At 47.4% G+C, this 18,414-nt stretch overlaps 1 protein-coding gene across 1 annotated transcript in view; it reads left to right on the top strand.

The window, feature by feature from the left end:
- sspo (SCO-spondin) overlaps positions 1–18,414 on the top strand; it is a gene marked incomplete at its 5' end in the record, with an annotated part of 98,623 nt that overhangs the window by 34,832 nt on the left and 45,377 nt on the right. Inside the window, 28 exons of the mRNA XM_080793802.1 lie at positions 284–436; positions 668–826; positions 1,486–1,650; positions 1,871–2,062; positions 2,300–2,552; positions 2,995–3,120; positions 3,275–3,369; positions 3,775–3,999; positions 4,167–4,337; positions 4,775–5,030; positions 5,423–5,469; positions 5,662–5,832; positions 6,954–7,088; positions 7,878–8,014; positions 8,461–8,555; positions 9,028–9,077; positions 9,220–9,384; positions 9,838–10,008; positions 10,564–10,643; positions 11,421–11,590; positions 11,825–11,871; positions 12,490–12,690; positions 13,209–13,379; positions 13,779–13,979; positions 14,652–14,751; positions 15,516–15,736; positions 16,896–17,051; positions 17,799–17,965. Of these exons, the coding sequence (XP_080649928.1) occupies positions 284–436; positions 668–826; positions 1,486–1,650; positions 1,871–2,062; positions 2,300–2,552; positions 2,995–3,120; positions 3,275–3,369; positions 3,775–3,999; positions 4,167–4,337; positions 4,775–5,030; positions 5,423–5,469; positions 5,662–5,832; positions 6,954–7,088; positions 7,878–8,014; positions 8,461–8,555; positions 9,028–9,077; positions 9,220–9,384; positions 9,838–10,008; positions 10,564–10,643; positions 11,421–11,590; positions 11,825–11,871; positions 12,490–12,690; positions 13,209–13,379; positions 13,779–13,979; positions 14,652–14,751; positions 15,516–15,736; positions 16,896–17,051; positions 17,799–17,965 (4,280 nt within the window). The remainder of the gene's footprint in view (positions 1–283; positions 437–667; positions 827–1,485; positions 1,651–1,870; positions 2,063–2,299; positions 2,553–2,994; positions 3,121–3,274; positions 3,370–3,774; positions 4,000–4,166; positions 4,338–4,774; positions 5,031–5,422; positions 5,470–5,661; positions 5,833–6,953; positions 7,089–7,877; positions 8,015–8,460; positions 8,556–9,027; positions 9,078–9,219; positions 9,385–9,837; positions 10,009–10,563; positions 10,644–11,420; positions 11,591–11,824; positions 11,872–12,489; positions 12,691–13,208; positions 13,380–13,778; positions 13,980–14,651; positions 14,752–15,515; positions 15,737–16,895; positions 17,052–17,798; positions 17,966–18,414) is intronic.

The following is an 18,414-nucleotide window of genomic DNA, read 5'->3' as shown; positions in this document are numbered from 1 at the left end:
TGATTGACCATGTTCACACAGTGGCCATTTTGTGAATAGCGTCAATAGAGGGCATTATATGTTTCCCAAATGTATACAGTAGCCAAGGTGACGGTGTGTGTGCACTGTGAGAGGATTTAGTGTGTATGATTGTTTGATTGAATACTTTATTAACAGTTTGCAGAAAAAAACCACAGGAAAGTACAGTTCAATACAAGGTCTCCTAAGAGGATTTAAAATCCAAGAAAGCTAGTTTCCATTGGGGTCCTTCATATTCATCGGTATAACCTCTATTCTTCACCAGTCCCCTTGATCACAACCACCCCACCCGACGGGGGTAGTAGAGTGCTGTGCGTGGAGGGGGAGTTCGCATGCCGGGCCTTGGGCTGTGTGGACGCAGCCCAGGTGTGTGACGGCAAGCAGGACTGTATTGATGGCTCAGACGAGGAACGATGTGGTAAGTGTTATGGGGATGTCCCGATACGATTCTGATCATTTGATTTTGAGTATCTGCCGATACCGATTTTCCCGGTCCAATATTCTTTATACTACACATTTATACCATATCAATAGTACAATATCACAGACAATATCTAAAGCTATATTATTATTATTTCTATCTTAAAGCACTTTTGTAGACATTAGGACGGTGTAAAATGGTCTAACACTGCACTCCATTGTTCATCAGGCGCCACTCCCAGGCCTGCGGTGACCACACGGCGCCCCCTTGTGCCCAGCCCATGCTCTGCCAAGCAGTTCTCCTGTGGCAGTGGGGAGTGTGTTCACCTGGACCGCAGGTGTGACCTGAACAGGGACTGTGTGGATGGATCCGATGAGAAAGACTGTGGTATGTCCTCTCTTCTCCTCTCCTCTCCCTCTTTCTCGAATCTTTGCAGGTGTAGAAAGTTCCAGATTCTATAGAAATATATAGCATTCGGAGATTGTGGAATATTTGTCTGGCTACGCGAGACTAACCTGACTCCGCCAGATGGTGGCAGTATTGAGTTCACCAGTTCCCTCCTCCTGCCTGCATCTGGGCTCTCTCAAGCAGAAACGATGAACCCGGAAGCAGCGGGACAAACATTTGATATCTCCATAATCATTTAGAGTTGTAGTCCTGTTAGGTTGTGTTTACATTAGAGTTGTAGTCTTGTTAGGTTGTGTTTACAATACATTAGAGTTGTAGTCTTGTTAGGTTGTGTTTACATTTGCGCCGTGGCAGCGCTTCAATATGTCATAAGTCTCGCGTTGATCACGCCTCTAGCGGCCTCATACAGCCGCATATCGCTCCGGTCAGAATTGGACCGGAGTACATCATCTCTGCCTGAGAGTTCCCAGACTCAACCTGCTGGCAGAATGCAAATGTTGTCCAGCAGGGGGAGTGGTTTCACCAGGCTAACGCAAGACTACTTCCCTCTCAATACATAACCTTCTCATTACCCCAGTTGTCCTTCATTACCCCAGTTGATGGTCATTGTTGTCCTGTGCTCTCCCTCTCTCTTGCAGTGGACTGCATCATGTCTCCATGGACGGTGTGGAGCCACTGCAGTGTGTCGTGTGGCCTGGGCTCCGTGTTCCGTCAGAGGGACGTCCTGAGGGAGGCCCTGCCAGGAGGAGGGTGTGGCGGCTCTCAGTTTGACAGCCGAGCCTGTTTCCCTCAAGCGTGTACAGGTTCGGACACTCGAGAAAACCCGTCAGCAATCGTCTCTTATACTAACGACACTTCACACCTTCAGTGTTGCGTTTAAATAGTGTCAGTACGACGAGGAAACAGACACAGCATTGCTGCCATATGCCACTCTTATATTTAATCATGCAAGCTTTTTCAAATCCAATCACTAGCCAATTCTCCGCTTAACATTCCATTCCGTCCCCTCTTTCTACCGTACAGTCGACGGCCACTGGTCAGAGTGGACAAAGTGGACGGAGTGTGACACCCAGTGTGGGGGCGGAGCCAGTAGGAGGAACCGCACGTGCACGGCACCGCCCCCTAAAAACGGTGGGCGGGACTGTGAGGGGATGACGCTGCAGAGCCAGGGCTGTAACAGTCAGCCTTGTGGCTCGGGAACAGACACGCACACAGGTAAACTGCAATGGGCTCTATGCACACAGACTAGGACACACACACAGGTAAACTGTACACATTTGTATACTCTCAGAGTTACACACATGTGTGGGTCCATTTGGAGCCCACTCAAGGACACTTTGAGACCCACTGGTGCAGCAGAGTGTACAATAGCAGTGCCCCTGACTCTGTTTGACCGGAATGGAGTGCATGTTGAGGTTGTGTATGACTGACTGTGATGGTTGTCCACTCCAGGCTGTGTCCATCCCATGCTGCTGGTGACCGAGGCAGACTGTCTGTCTGGCCGAGTGGAGCCCTGCCCTCGGTCCTGCTCACAGCTCAGCCTCGGCAACAACTGCAGCGCAGTGTGTGTCCCAGGATGCCGGTGTCCGGAAGGTCTGTACCTCCAGGACGGCCGCTGTGTGAACGCCAGCCAGTGCGTCTGCCACTGGGAGGGACGGACGCTGCAGCCGCGACAGGAGGTTACCAAGGACCACTGCACCACATGGTGAGACGTCTAACCCCTCTGTTTACAGACCATGGTTCCTAAACGTTTTAGTAGCTCAAGACCCAAAAGATGCAGATCAGCTATTTTCACTACTTGTTAAACTTTTTCTTTTTAATTTATGGAATTTATATGATTTTTCTTTTTTTTGTATTCATTATTATTATTATTTTGCTTTTCTGGCAATTCTTTGAAATAGTTTTTGAAATAATAATAATTAAAAACAAAATGTAGTTAACCAAAAACCTAAAGGGACCCATGAAAATGTGACCGCGACCCAACACGGAGGCCCGACCCAGTGTTTCGGCACCAGTGCCCTATTAAATAGACTGTAGTTGTTCTATGTTCTAATACACTTTATTATTTACCACCAACCTCACTGTGGAACTCATGTTCAGTGATTTGTGCCCCTAATATTAATGCCAATGATTGATGGTTCTATCAGCACATGCACAGATGGACGAGTCACCTGTGACAGCTCCAGGTGTACAACGAGGTGTGATTGGTCAGCCTGGTCATCGTGGTCACCGTGTGACATCACCTGTGGGCCGGGCCTACAACAGCGCTACAGGTGAGCCCAACACCATGATTGATGATTGTTAAATCATCTATTCTATTTTCAGAAATGAATGCACATCTTAAGTGTCATTCTAATACCAGCACTATGGTTTCGTGATTAATTCCAGAAGTGACATGTTGTTTCTCTGTTGACCATCTCTCCCCAGGTCTCCAGTCAACCCAGCAGGGTCAGTGGGAGTCCAGCCCTGTCTAGGAGACTCCTCAGAGGCTCGCCAGTGTTTCAGCCCCTGCCTTCCTGCTGGTACGCAAGATAATTCACCATTCATATACTATAGGGTAGTCTCGCGTTGACAGACTTTTGCGTCCAGATGTTTATGTACTGTGGTCCTGTCAGTGCGTCCAGATGTTTATGTTGTGTGGTCCTGTCCAGTGCGTCCAGATGTTTATGTACTGTGGTCCTGTCAGTGCGTCCAGAATCCAGATGTTTATGTAGTGTGGTCCTGTCAGTGCGTCCAGATGTTTATGTTGTGTGGTCCTGTCCAGTGCGTCCAGATGTTTATGTACTGTGGTCCTGTCAGTGCGTCCAGAATCCAGATGTTTATGTAGTGTGGTCCTGTCAGTGCGTCCAGATGTTTATGTACTGTGGTCCTGTCAGTGCGTCCAGAATCCAGATGTTTATGTAGTGTTGTTTATGTAGTGCGTCCAGGTGGCGTGTGGAGCAGGTGGACGTCCTGGTCCGAGTGCAGCAAGACGTGCTTCCAGGACGTGGACGACGTGGGACTCAGACGACGCTACCGCGTCTGTAGCAAAAACAACAGCAACGTCACACACGCTCAGCACGTGTACTCCGATGGCAACCACACACACACTCACCCTGCCTGTGATGGAGAGAGCGAGGAGCAAGAACCTTGTAATACAGTACACTGTCCAGGTACCGTACACACACACACACACACACACACACTAGCCACAACACAACATCCGTCCCTCTCTGAACAGTATGACCATTACATTGTATGATTGCTTTTGTTGGACAACTGGGAATGTATACAACATTGTGCTATTATGATCTCATCTCACGTGGTTCTGTTCTTCCAGTAAACGGAGCGTGGTCTTCGTGGTCAACCTGGTCCCAGTGTTCGTCTGAGTGCGATTCTGGTGACCATACTCGAGAGCGATTCTGCAATTCGCCCTCCCCACAGCACGGGGGCATCGGCTGCCCCGGGCCACACATACAGACACGAGACTGCAACTCCCATCCCTGCTCAGGTACTACTGCTACAAGTCTGTTTGTCTGTCCTGTATTTTATAATGTAAACTAAATAACTAGAGATGGCAGTGCATGGATTCATGTAATGGTGAGGACCTGACTGAAGGTGCGACGTGAGCATAGTGACCAGATAACATCGTTGTCCATTACATTTACAGTATAGTTTACAATTTAGGCATTTAGCAGATCCAGAGCGGCATACAGTAAGACCTATACACATCATAAGCAAGCTAAGGACCTAACATCCGACTAACAGTATAATATCTGCACAATGAAACTATGACTGTACACTATAGAGTGCTATGTCTACATAAAATGCTATCAAAGTTACATAAGTCTAGCCTTGCATACGTCTGTAAAGTGCTATATGGACTAAGACAGTAGTTAACTCATTCCAATTCACAACTCCCCCTCTCTCTTGCCTCCCGTGTCTCAGGCGTGTGTCCGGAGGGCATGGTGTACATGACCATAGAGGAGTGCCAGGCCCACGGGGGCGCGTGCCCCCGCATGTGTCTGGACATGACGTCCACGGAGGTGCAGTGTGCCACCAAGTGCTACGACGGCTGCTACTGTGACGTGGGCTCCTATCTGCTCAACAGCAGCTGCGTGTCCCTGGCACAGTGCCCGTGCTACTACCACGGAGAGACGCACCCGGCCGGGGCCACGCTGCCCGCCGACGCGTGCAACAACTGGTACTGCCGATACGTCTGAGCGCTTTGCTCTCACCGACCGTTCAACCGTTAGGGTCCATTAAAAATACCATTGCTAGGCCGACATGGAAGAGCAGCGACACAAAAGCCGAGATAAAGGCATTTCTTGAAAGTGCAGTAAAATGGGATTGTACGGGAGCTGGTTTTTTTGCGACCACGTGATCTCCTGTTCCCATATATGGCTGAGGGTTAAATGGTGACTCATAGCGAAGAGTGCCATGTAACGTTAAAAAAGAAAAACGTGAAGGAGTTGATACTAAACTAATATAGGCAATAGGCATAGCCTTAATGCATCCACTAAAGTACACTTACAACACATTCCTGTAAGCCAAATGAGAAAAAACCATCAAATAAAAAATTCCTTTTGTTTACAGCACCTGTGTTGATGGAGAAATGGAGTGTGGAAGTGCTCCTTGTGCGGGTTAGTAGCTGCGTGAATGCATCCCACATTGACCATTATTCATTTGGTATTTGTTTGAAACACTGTAATGGAATAATGGAATTGCTGCGCCTCTCTCACATTTTATCTGTCTTACTTTCTCGTGTGTGTGTGTGTGTGTGTGTGTGTGTGTGTGTGTGTGTTTCTTTGTGAATTTACATGCATATTTCCCAGTGGATTGCGGTTGGAGCAGTTGGACCCATTGGAGTGCGTGCAGTCGATCATGTGACGTGGGCGTGAGGAGGAGGTATCGTTCTGGAACCAATCCCCCCGTAGCGTTTGGGGGTCGACCCTGTAAGGGAGAGCGAGTGGGCATCGACACCTGCAGCCTGGAGCCCTGCTATGGTGAGAGGACGTGTGAAACCTTCCAATACAGTGGTTTTCAGAACCTTTTCATATCATGGTTCATTATTTGTTTGGCATTTAAGCCACAGACCACCGTTGAGATTTAGCCTCTCGGACCCAAAAGCGTTTAACCAATAATACAGATGCTTAACAAAAATGTTACTCTCTCAATGGTTACTTCTTTATCTCACGAGTTAAACATCTATAAGGATCCATTTGGTTACCAACTCTCCATTTAGCTGGGGACCACCTGGAACCACCCTCAAGAACCACTGGTGGTCCGCGGACCACTGGTTGACAACCACTGTTCTAATCACATCAAGCACACTTCAGTGAATAACATTAAAGGTGATATCGATTAAAAAAAAATACATATATATCCTGACAAATAATAAAAAGAAAATATGCTTTCACAGAGCTTTCCCCAACAACTATATCATGCTTGTGAAGTAATAATTTAAATTATTTTGTCAGGTTTTTTTTTTACATCTGTAAACTGCCAGATGTAATTTGGGAGTGGAACCCGTTAGAGACACTTGGAGGCATGCATGTGTGAGTGTTGCCTTGTAGATGCAACTCAGGTCAATAAAGGAACATTGTGCCACAGTGGTGTTGTGACCTGAGTGTAGTGAACCCATCATGTGGCTGAAATGTTGTTTGTAGTATCACCATTTTGACCTGAGATCAGATAAAAAAAATGTCGTCTACATCCTGACAGTTTTCTGAAAAAGCTATGTTTCTATGTCAGTCGACTCGTTCTTCGTTTTTTCAAAAAATAGCAGACCTACAAGCTCGTAGCGCGCCACTCGGTGGAATGCTATGAGCTTGTAGATCTGCTATTTTTCAATAGCTAAAGCATAACATAATGCTAACACCAAAAAGGGTTCCCTCCCAAAATGGGTTAAGAAAGGGATTTTGGTCAAAGTTTGGTCAAATCTTTCATTGAAAGAATTGCAGGAACTCTTGGATCACTGCACTGTGTGCATATCATTCCAGTCCCATCAGAAATCTTTTTAGACCACTGTAACACAAACCTTTGTAGATTAAATACAAAAAATAACCTGTATAAAGTACTGTACTGCAAGTCAGCTAATTGAGCTGTGTGTGATGTGTCTTTGTAGGTGTGAAGGAGCCATGGGGTGCGTGGTCAGCGTGCTCTGTGACGTGCGGAGGAGGTTATAGGAATCGAACCCGCGGGCCGCTCCGAATCCACGGCACCGCTCAGCAATTCAGCGCCTGTAACCTAAAGCCATGTGGTAGGAGTTACTAAAGATGTCTACTGTACCAGTACCACTGAGTGATTTTACATTCATTTATGTTACAGGATTCTAGCTACCGTAGCTAAGAGCTATGTACTCCAGAATAGAATGGGTGGGCACTGGTTTTAACGTTTAACTTTGAAACCATATTTACTTTATTTACTGGACTCTCGACGAGGGGTCCTTTCTAGCCCCCCTTCTTTTTTTCCCAGACGAAATAGAAGATCTACATGCTCACAGTGTGTCACGTCGTTGGGATGTGTCGTGAGCTCGCACATCTGCTATTTTTAGCAGAATCTTTTCCCCCAGCATATGGGAATGCCTGCGTTCACGTATAGTTGGTGGATTATGACTGATGTAATAGGATTTTGAAGATGAGAATACTACACTGCCTTGGAAACATAGGAAGCAAGGCTTCCACCTGTTGGTTGTCTGTCAGATGACCTATTCTTACATAAGACCCATGTTCGACCATGTCCACTGACCACACCTCCAATGTATTCTCTGCTCTGTCATTGTGTATAAGAGAGAGAGAGATGTAAAGAGCTCGGGAGGCTTGCATTCGTGCTTCCTCCCTGGGCTCGGTACAGACCAGTCTTTGTAATAAAGTGACATTGTTTCAGTCTACTCTCTAACTTGATTATTTCTTAAAGACTCTGATGTGAGTTCTAAATAATCGACCACACTGAGTAATGGATAAAGTTTATCCATTACATCACTGCTTGTTGTTTTTCCAGCAGGTTGTGGTCGTTCACTGACCTGTCTGTGTTGTGTGTGCTCCTCTAGGTGACTCCAGGAGGTGTCCCCCAGGGCAGCAGTGGACACAGTGTGTGAAGGGACCCGTGTCCTGCTCTGACATCTCCATGGACCTCGGCAGGAACTGCACCCCAGGCTGCCAGTGTCCACATGGGAGCGTCCTGCAGGTTGGTGGACCAGACATGCAGTAGCAGAGCAGAGCACGGCTTCTTTTTCATTTCAAGGGCCCTCCGTTTGGTATGCGTTTTGATTAAGCCATGGTCCTGGCATGGCATGCATGGTCAGACTGATATCACTGCGTGTTCGTAGAAACGAACACACGCGCGACAATGTCACGCGACTGCATGCGCCCATGTAAAGACGCTTGCGTGGTCGACCCTCAACTTCTCCGTGCGTACAGGGGGTAAAAAAAACGCAGGTCTCCTTGAAAATGAATTACTATAGGCGTGTTAATCAATCATTTTGCTGGAGACCCCACTGTGGAAATACAATGATTCAACCACAAGGGGTCACTGTTCACCTGCTGAGCTTGATTCGATCTACAATCACACATGCACAGTTTGCACGCGCACGCTCGCTCACGCACTAACCTTTCATGTCTCCATGTGCGCAGCATGGTGTGTGTGTATTGGAATCGGAGTGTCTGTGCCACGTGGATGGGCAGCAGTACCAGCCTGGATCCACAGTCACCATAGACTGCAACAACTGGTAATTAAAACTGTACATACAGTACATACTGTACTGCTGTACTTACCCACTGCTACTTTTAATCCCACCAGTACATATTTTTTTTGCAGGCTTCGGTGTGTAGGCTAATCTGGATTATAATCACATGAGTTTTTTAATAGTTTTTATTTAGCTGTATAAAGAGGGTTAGGGTTAGAAAAACAGAAGAAAAAAATCACATCATCATATACATCACATTCCGTGCTCAGCCAATCAAATCATCAACAATGTAATTCCGGCCTATCACAATTTGCGTCTTCACTTTTCTGTCCTCACTAGCTATAGCGCCCCTCGAAAAGATATAATCATTATTATGCAGGAGAAGTGTATAAACTAAGCCTATTTATTTATCATTATTTTCTCTAGCCCAAAGCTCTTGTGCATTGCATGTGTGTGTGCTTGTGTAAACGGTAAACGTGATGATGTTTACCGCCCCTGTCATTATTATTTACAGTACCTGTGAAGGCGGCAAGCTGACCAACTGTACTCAACTCAACTGTAACGGTAAGAGAAACGGATGCATCAACAACTGTCACAATGCTACTGCTATCCCTGTCACAATGTTCTACAAGGTGTATCTCACTAACTGACAGTGATATATTATTAATACTTTATCTCTGTTCTTCAACCCCTCCCCCCACACCAGTGGAGGGACAGTGGTCACTGTGGACTCCTTGGGGTCAGTGTTCGGTGTCGTGCGGAGCGGGTCTCCGGTCTCGGTACCGCTTCTGTCCCAACTCGGCTGCTCCAGGCCTGCCCTGCCCGGGGTCCCACCGCCAGGATCAGATCTGTGTGTCTGTCCCCTGTGACCGTGAGTGACACACACAAACACACACACACACACACACACACACACACACACACACACACACACACACACACACACACGTATTATTCAACATTTTAATGATGAGTCCATCAGTCTATATTTCCCAAAAGGAAATCAATGCATACCATGCATAAAAAAGACACGACCAAGGCACTCTTGTATGAGAAGGTGAAAAGCCTTTATTAAAATGGCTAATGAATTTGCAAAAGTTATCATTATTTAAGTCTGACCAGAAGCAAGGATAAAACATATATAATACAATATTTCACGTTTGGCGTTGTGACAACAATGAAACGTAATACGATACCATTCAAATGTTGGTCAGTCAGTCAGCCATGTGCCACCTTTGCGGGGAGGCCATAGAACATCAACATTAGAACTGAAGCCATCAAGCAGCTGGTGACTGAGCGTCATGTGGTCTTGTCTGTCCTCCAGGTGACGGGGACTGGGGACAGTGGACCAACTGGACAGACTGCACCAAGTCGTGTGGCGGAGGCGTCCGCAGCCGTAGGAGAGAGTGTGACCGTCCCATTCCGGAGGGGGACGGGAACTACTGCGAAGGCCTGGGGACTGAGGTCGTAGCCTGTAACACCGACCACTGCCCAGGTATGCAAAGACTGAATGAATGAATGTACGAACGAGTGTTCAGATGCGAGAAGGCTGGTCAGAAGTTAAGGCAGAGACGCTGGCGGTGGAAGTGTGGTGTGGGGCCGGACCATTCTGATTCTGAGCAGCAAGGTACGCTGTTGACGTTGACGGCGCCAGGAGCGTGGTGTTACGTCTGTTGTAATGGCGCCGTGAGCGTAAGTGCGTGACTGCGCCATGAGGCACCATGAGCGTAAGTGCGTGCCTGTACTCAGTTGTATATAGTAAGGATGGCTACAGAACTGACGATTTTGTAACCCATTTTTCACCCGTGTGTCAATTATCTAATGTGATCCTGCGCTCTACACACCCTCCGCCAACCTTGTCCCCATATATGGGGGACATGGGGAGAGCAACGGACTTGAACTCATGCTTCCTTCATGCCTGAGTGTCCTGCAAGTTGCTCCTTTACACCTGACCGGGGGGAGTAGAACTGACATTTTGACAAGTCTGTGTTGCTCTCCTAGCTGTACCACCCCTGCTAGTGACATGCTATGTTCTCTGTGTGTGTTTCAGTGCCCCCGTGCTCCCAGGTCCCAGGGACCGTGTTCAGCAGCTGTGGGCCCTCCTGTCCTCGCTCCTGTGATGACCTGGCAGTAAGTAGTAGTACCATTACAACCTTCTGTAGCATCTCTGTCGGAATCTCCAAAGCTGTTACTTTACCTTTGTGTGGGGGGGGGGGGCACCCACTACTACGTCATAGTAAAAAGCCCATAGACATTTATTTTCAAACAGAGTTTCTTTGACTTAATTCATGAAAATACTTTGAGGAAAAATATCATCGAATTTGTTTTTAATTAATTTACTTTGAAAATGTTATGAAATAATAATAATTATAAGAAAAAGTCCTTCTGCACACCTACAATGGACAGGTGCGTCGGATAACTGGAACTGAGAAGTAGAGAAAAAATTATCCCGCACACTGTCTTCACTTCATTTATTGAGCTTCGTCGTCAGACCTTCATCAGGCATTCATCAGGCAGGCACGACCGAAATGTTGCTCAATACATCTAAACTCAAGTGAAGACGGTGTGGGATAATTTTTTCTCTTTTTTTTTTCTCTACTTGAAATAATTAAAATCAAAACGTAGGAAACAAAAAAAACAAAGAAAGGGACCCATAAAAATGTGTCCCGAACCCACTGTTTGGACTCAGTGGGTCTAAAGGATTAAGAAGATGTGGTGCATGGTGTGACTGTGTCCCCGTCCGTCCCATGCAGCACTGTGAGTGGCGTTGTTTAAAGGATTAAGTAGATGTGGTGCATGGTGTGACTGTGTCCCCGTCCGTCCCATGCAGCACTGTGAGTGGCGTTGTTTAAAGGATTAAGTAGATGTGGTCCATGGTGTGACTGTGTCCCCGTCCGTCCCATGCAGCACTGTGAGTGGCGTTGTGAGGCAGGCTGTTACTGCACGGAGGGCAAGGTCCTGTCGGCCAACGGGACGCTGTGTGTGGAGAGAGACCTCTGTCCCTGTCTGGACCTCACCTCTGGACTCAGACTGGAGCCGGGAGAGACCACCGCGGCCCCCGACAGCTGCAACAACTGGTCAGGATTACACGCACGCATGCACATTATGCACACACACACACACACACACACACACACACACACACACACCTGTAAAGTCCACCAATACATTACACTTGTGCATGTGTACACTACAGACTACACACTGTAAGGATTGAAAGAATGTGGGATCAACAGGAAAAGTAGAAAGCTATGAGGGGAAAAGAACTGCAATAATATTTTATTATAATTATTGTGTGGTGTTTGTTTCAGTACCTGTGAGGCTGGGAGGCTCAACTGCAGCAGTGAGATCTGTCCAGGTGAGTCCACACACACACACACACACACACACACACACACACACACACACACACACACACACACACACACACACGCCATAATGTTACATACAAAACAGAAAATGTAACGGCATGTTTCATTATAATCAGAACCACGCCTTGAAGGGGGAAGTACCACATAATTTTATTACATTTTTTACATCCTGTACACGCTCACAAAGCGCTGTTTGCTTGTTGATCTAATGCTTTAAAAAAATAGAATCTGGTTTATTACCACCTCCAGTCCTGAGCAGAGCATAGTTCTTAGTTGTTGTCACCATGTACTTTAGCTGGCTAGCTTGACAAAACCTAAATGGCTACATTTTCATTGGTACAGTACTTCAACATAACAGATGGTTTTTGAGTGCACTTTGTCCGTTTCATCAAAGAGACATTATCGCTTTCCATCCGCTTGTAGCTATTAGTTTGGACGTTTTCCATCATGTGTTTGAGTGGGCTTTGTCTTTCATTTCCATGAGTGTCTCCATCCACTTGTAGCTATGTGTATTTCTGTCACTCAATAAATGCTAATGGACAATAGGAGCATTCTGTCTCATCTACCACCTTCCCCATGTGTGCCGTGTACCCCACCATCTCCAGTGCCAGGTGACTGGTGTGAGTGGTCGGACTGGACGCCCTGCTCCAGGACGTGTGGAGCGGAGTCCGTGTCTCGCTACAGGAGCTGTGGATGTCCTGAGCCCAGGGCCGGAGGTCAGGCCTGTCCAGGAGAGCACGAGATCCACAACGGAGTCGGGGTTCAGATCCAGAGACAGCCCTGTCCCGTCATCTCATTCTGTCCTGGTAGGCAAAACCCACACGCCTTTTATGACCCATGCCATTGACTTGGTTTATATTTACAGTGCATATTTGTACACAAAACTAGCATATTCCCATTGTGGTACTTTGAGTGTGTTTGTGTAAATGAGTGCCACATGTAGTAATGATCTGCATCCCCAGCTGGTTTTACAGGGCTTTTCTCCGTGCTGCGACAGCCAGGATATCTATTATCATTGCACTGGATCCTTTCTTTTCTGGTATCTGTCTGTCTTTGCCTCTCTGTCGCTTTATTGTCCCCGCCAGGTCGAAGGCAAATCGGTACACATTATCTCTATAGTCATGTGATCAAGATGGATCTGCCCCGACTTTTGTGACTAATAATTTATCCTGCTGTTTCCTCTTTACTACCTGCTTTGTTCATCTGCTCTGCCGTGTCACTCTTCTCTCCTCCTTACACAAGTTACCCTGTGTTTCATAATTCATTATCTCATCGTATGTCACTGTCGGTGTCTCTGTCTCTCTTCATCGCTCTCTGTCTGTAGTTCACGGCTCATGGAGCGTGTGGTCGCCGTGGTCAGACTGCGAGGCGTGCGAGGGCTCGTCCAGGCGCGTCCGGCACTGTAACAGCCCCCCCGCTCGCTTCGGAGGTCTTCCCTGTCACGGAGAGAGCACACAGAGCCGCGGCTGCCATGACAACGTCACCACCTGCTCAGGTCAGCTCATTAACTGGGCAGTTTTATTTGGACAGGCCAGAGAAAGCCAAGGGCATAAGGTCCTCGCATAAGGTCCCCAACACCTTCCAAAATCTAATAATAAAAGAACAATTTTCGCTGTTCATTTATTCAGCTGTATAACCCATTTTGGGTGGGAACCCCTTTTGGTGTTAGCATTATGTTATGCTTTAGCTATTGAAAAATAGCAGATCTGCAAGCTCATAGCGCGCCACCGAGTGGTGCACTACAAGCTTGTAGGTCTGCTATTTTTTTTAAATCGAAGAACGACTGACATAGAAACATAGCTTTTTCAGAAAACTGTCAGGATGTAGAAGACATTTTTTAGAATCTGATCTCAGGTCAGAATGGGATAAGTCAACTTCACCCTGTGCTCTGCAGACTGCGGCGGCGGACAGGAAGATTGGCCTTGTGGGAAACCCTGTCCACGCTCGTGTTCGGATCTCCATGGCGACACGGAGTGCCTGGACCCCCCGGGGTGCGAGCGGACCTGCGGTTGCCCCGGTGACGCGGTTCTGCAGGACGGTGTGTGTGTGGCCAGGGAGGAGTGTCGCTGCAAGTACCACAACGGCACCGCCGACGGTAAATTATACCAGACGTTTCCTTTATCCTACATGTCTGGCTGAAAAGAGATCAAAAATACGGCGGTGGCTCAGGGGTAGAGTTGGCTGGATGGTATAACCGCAAGGTTGCCAGTTCAAAACCAGGCTCTCCCAGAGTTGGTGTCGAAGTGTCCTTGAGCAATACACTGAACCCCTAATTGCTCCCGATGTGCAGGTTGGTGCCTTGCATGGTTTCCTCCGGCATCGGTGTATGAATGTGTGTGTGAACCGTGAATAATGCACAATCTATGTAAAGCGCCTTGGATAAAGGCGCTATATAAATGCATCATTTACCATTTACATGTTAGCTTGACTGATGCCAATTAGGGTTCTCAGACATTTCTAATTTAGGACCCCTCAGTTTGTTATGCATTTGTCTGTGGCCTGCCAAAACTCTTGACAGTGTACAAATGAAACCAACTGGTTCCATTTGTACACGTCAGAGTTACAGACCTGTATGGGTCCATCAATCATTCTGGGGAACCCCTTCAAGGACCCCTGGGAGTCCCCGGAAACCCACTTTGATAAACACTGAATTAGATTACCCTTATCTGCGTGCTAAATAAAAGTTACAGTAAATTGACATGACAATATTTTAGCACGACATCTAACAGTAAATGTATTCTTTCTTCTTCCTTCTCTCTGTCTGAAGATGGTCTAAGCTTCAACAATGCATCCTGGGTGTGGCCTGGAGGGATTGACTGGCAGTACGCAGACCCAGGAGACAGCATCGTTAGCGACTGTAAAAACTGGTACGCTACACTAAACCACACATGGGACACTAAAATCGCACCGCAAATGGACCAAAACAAGGACCATTCAGGTTCCATTCGTAGTCACAGACAGTGTACAGTTACAGACCTATAAGCATAGGTCCCACTTGGAAATCTCGAAAGAGATCGCGGCCCACCCATCAGACCACTTAACGCGGTAGCCATTCGGCCGCCGTGTCAATCAATCGATTATATTCCACCTTGAATCAATGGAACCTTTTTTTGCCAGTTATTAGGGGGGGGCATTTTGCACTATCCTCACGGGTTTTGCTAAATCACTGGAACTAATATCTTGAGTGGGTGACATTAACCCATTTTGCGGGAACCCCTTTTGGTGTTAGCATTATGTTATGCTTTAGCTATTAAAAATAGCAGATCTACAAGCTCATAGCGTGCCACCGAGTGGCGCGCTACGAGCTTGTAGGTCTGCTATTTTTGAAAAATCAAAGAACGACTGACATAGAAACATAGCTTTTTCAGAAAACTGTCATTTTTAGAATCTGATCTCAGGTCATAATAACATTGATGGCCTGCATACTGACATACTATTTGGGCGTAGTTGAAGGTCATTTTTCAGATAGTGTTGTCTTCATTTGTCTTTACCATGTTTTGTTTGCCTTTCTTCTCCTTCTCCTTCTCCTTCTCCTTCTCCTTCTCCTTCTCCTTCTCCTTCTCCTTCTCCTCCTCTTCCTCTTCCTCTTCCTCTTCCTCTTCCTCTTCTCCTCCTCCTCCTCCTCCTCCAGCACATGTGAGGCGGGGGTTTTGCAGTGCCAGTCGGTCCCCGGCTGCCACGTCGACGGCGGCTGGAGCCAATGGGCCGGCTGGACCGAGTGTTCGCGCCCGTGCGGAGGCGGAGTCCACTTCAGGAAGCGTCAGTGTGACAACCCCGCCCCTCAGAGCGGGGGGCGGGGCTGCCTGGGCGCAGCCGAGCAGCAGAAAGACTGCAACGCACACACCTGCACAGGTACGCTGCAGGTCTTTCACCGTACACACACACACACACACACTGCCTACCGAGCTAATGCAGAAACAGAATTTCAGCCTGGCCTGATGTGAACATCTTGTTTTGGTGAAAAACGTTTGTCTTTGATAAGTCTCTGTATTTTTCCCACCGTGTATTTTAATCCAGGCCTGACCTGAACCCAAGCAATGAATGTGTGGAGTGACACTAATTGGCCCTCATTAAGGGAGAGGTCAACTGTGGAAATAATGAGTGCCTATCACCATCACATTAATTATGTGCCAAAGACGCGGTGCGCATGTAGACGAGTCAACAGAATAGAGAGTAAAGCAAATAAAGCATAACGGAAACAATTCTACTCCCATCATCATCATTTTTTGACCGCGGTCGAGATCATGGATTTCACAATGCCATGCCAGACTTCTTGGTCCTTCATTGCCATCCCCAGTTCCTGCTTACTGATGCATGTGTCCCTAGCGATGACATCAGGGAACGACAGTTTTGTACCTCTGGTCTGCTTTGAGGCAGGACTCCAGAGAAGAAGGGAAGATATAACCTCATGATCAGCTCTGTAGCAGTGGCCAGTAAACTGATATAACCTCATGATCAGCTCTGTAGCAGTGGCCAGTAAACTGTGTTCTTCTGGATCGGACTAGTGAAGAAACACGGGGAAGGTTGCTGTATATTAGAGAAGTCGATGGGTGGCTCATCCAAACGTGTGTGTGTTTCTCCTGTCAGACTCGGCAGGTCCGTGGGGGTCCTGGTCACAGTGGTCTGGGTGTTCTGTAACGTGTGTGTGTGTGTGTGTGTGTGTGTGTGTGTGTGTGTTTCTCCTGTCAGACTCGGGGGCAGGTCCGTGGGGGTCCTGGTCACAGTGGTCTGGGTGTTCTGTAACGTGTGTGTGTGTGTGTGTGTGTGTGTTTCTCTCCTGTCAGACGGGGCAGGTCCGTGGGGGTCCTGGTCACAGTGGTCAGTGTGTTAACGTGTGTGTGTTTCTCCTGTCAGACTCGGGGGCAGGTCCGTGGGGGTCCTGGTCACAGTGGTCTGGGTGTTCTGTAACGTGTGTGTGTGTGTGTGTTTCTCTCCTGTCAGATGGGGCAGGTCCGTGGGGGTCCTGGTCACAGTGGTCAGGGTGTTAACGTGTGTGTGTTTCTCCTGTCAGACTCGGGGGCAGGTCCGTGGGGGTCCTGGTCACAGTGGTCTGGGTGTTCGGTCACCTGTGGCGGGGGAGTGCAGTTCCGCTCTCGTGTCTGCAGCGCCGCCCCCTGCGGTGGCCTCAGCAGGCAGAGTAAGACCTGCAACAGCCAGGTCTGCCTCGGTGAGTCTACACCACCCAGCACATACTGTACTGTACTGTACTCACTCATCCATTTACAGTACACATCCTTTCACTCTTTCTTTCTTTCTTTTATATTTGTGATCGGCAAAATAATTCAGTGTTTTTAATGGCACCTCTTTTAAAACCTGTGATCATGCTGAATGTTGAATAAACACAAAGATAGGTTATTTTTCTTTCTTTCTTTCTTTCTTTCTTTCTTTCTTTCACTTTCTTTCTTTCTTTATTTCAGTATTTATTTCAGTATTTATTTCTTACAATATTTATTTCTTACAATTTTTCTTTCAATATTTCTTTCAGTATTTCTTTATCTCAGTATTCTTTCAGTATTTCTTTCTTTCAATATTTCTTCTTAAAATTTTTCTGTCTTTAATTTCCTTTCTATGCTTCATATAATGTAGTTGCTCATCTCCATCCTCCCCCTAGCTGTTCCTCTTCAGTAACGCCTCCCTCATCGCTCCGACTACTTTCATCTCATACTGTCATTTGCGTCATTAGTCACGGCCGATGAGCGGCCTGTGAAATACGGTTGCCACCCTCTCATTCTGCCAACTCACACGTTGATTTATCTCAACGTGGAGGCGTCTGGGGTGACGCCGGCGTTAAATAGATAGAAATGAAAAAAGACATAGTCGGCCCTATTCATAATAATGACACTAATCTGATTCCTTACGGCGCTGCTATCTGTCTTGCGTTGTGACGTGACATGTCTGTCCGTTGGTGTTGCAGAGGTGGGCTGTCCCCCAGGCAGGCTGTACAGAGAGTGCGAGCGCGGCGAGGGCTGTCCGTTCAGCTGTTCCCAGGTCAGCGGCAAGGAGGCCTGCTACTCAGACGGCTGTGAGGAGGGCTGCCACTGTCCCCTGCAAACCTACCAGCACAATGGACTCTGTCTACAGGTGGGTTCTGACCCTGGATCATCTAGAAGCCCAGAGCTGCGGGCCGGGCCCGGGAACAGATACTGTACTATAGGCTAAAATACTCATACTCAGCATGGGTCAAGTCCACCAATGGCAAGAACCCCCAATAACACACATTGACCTACTTCTTAGGTATGGATTGTGTCTAAAGTGTGGAGTATTTTAAAGGCGTACTGAACAGTATTCTGCCACTTGACTTGCAAAGAGCCGGTTCCAAGAATCTTTCCCGGGCCGTAACCCGAGCAACATCAATCCTACAGTATAACTTGGAGGGATGCATCGGCTCTGTAGATGCCAGAGGGACGGTCACATTTTAATTGGCTCCTCGGCTAACTGACTCACAACTGCAGTCACTGCTATTTTCGCTATTTGATGTACTACAAAGACTATTGTGCGTGCGTGTGTGCGCGCGCGTGTGTGTGACTGTG

The sequence above is a fragment of the Protomyctophum bolini genome, assembly GCF_963924005.1.
Source record: "Protomyctophum bolini genome assembly, chromosome: 21".
Classification (NCBI taxonomy): domain Eukaryota; kingdom Metazoa; phylum Chordata; class Actinopteri; order Myctophiformes; family Myctophidae; genus Protomyctophum; species Protomyctophum bolini.
This window is presented reverse-complemented; position numbering and strand designations above follow the sequence as displayed.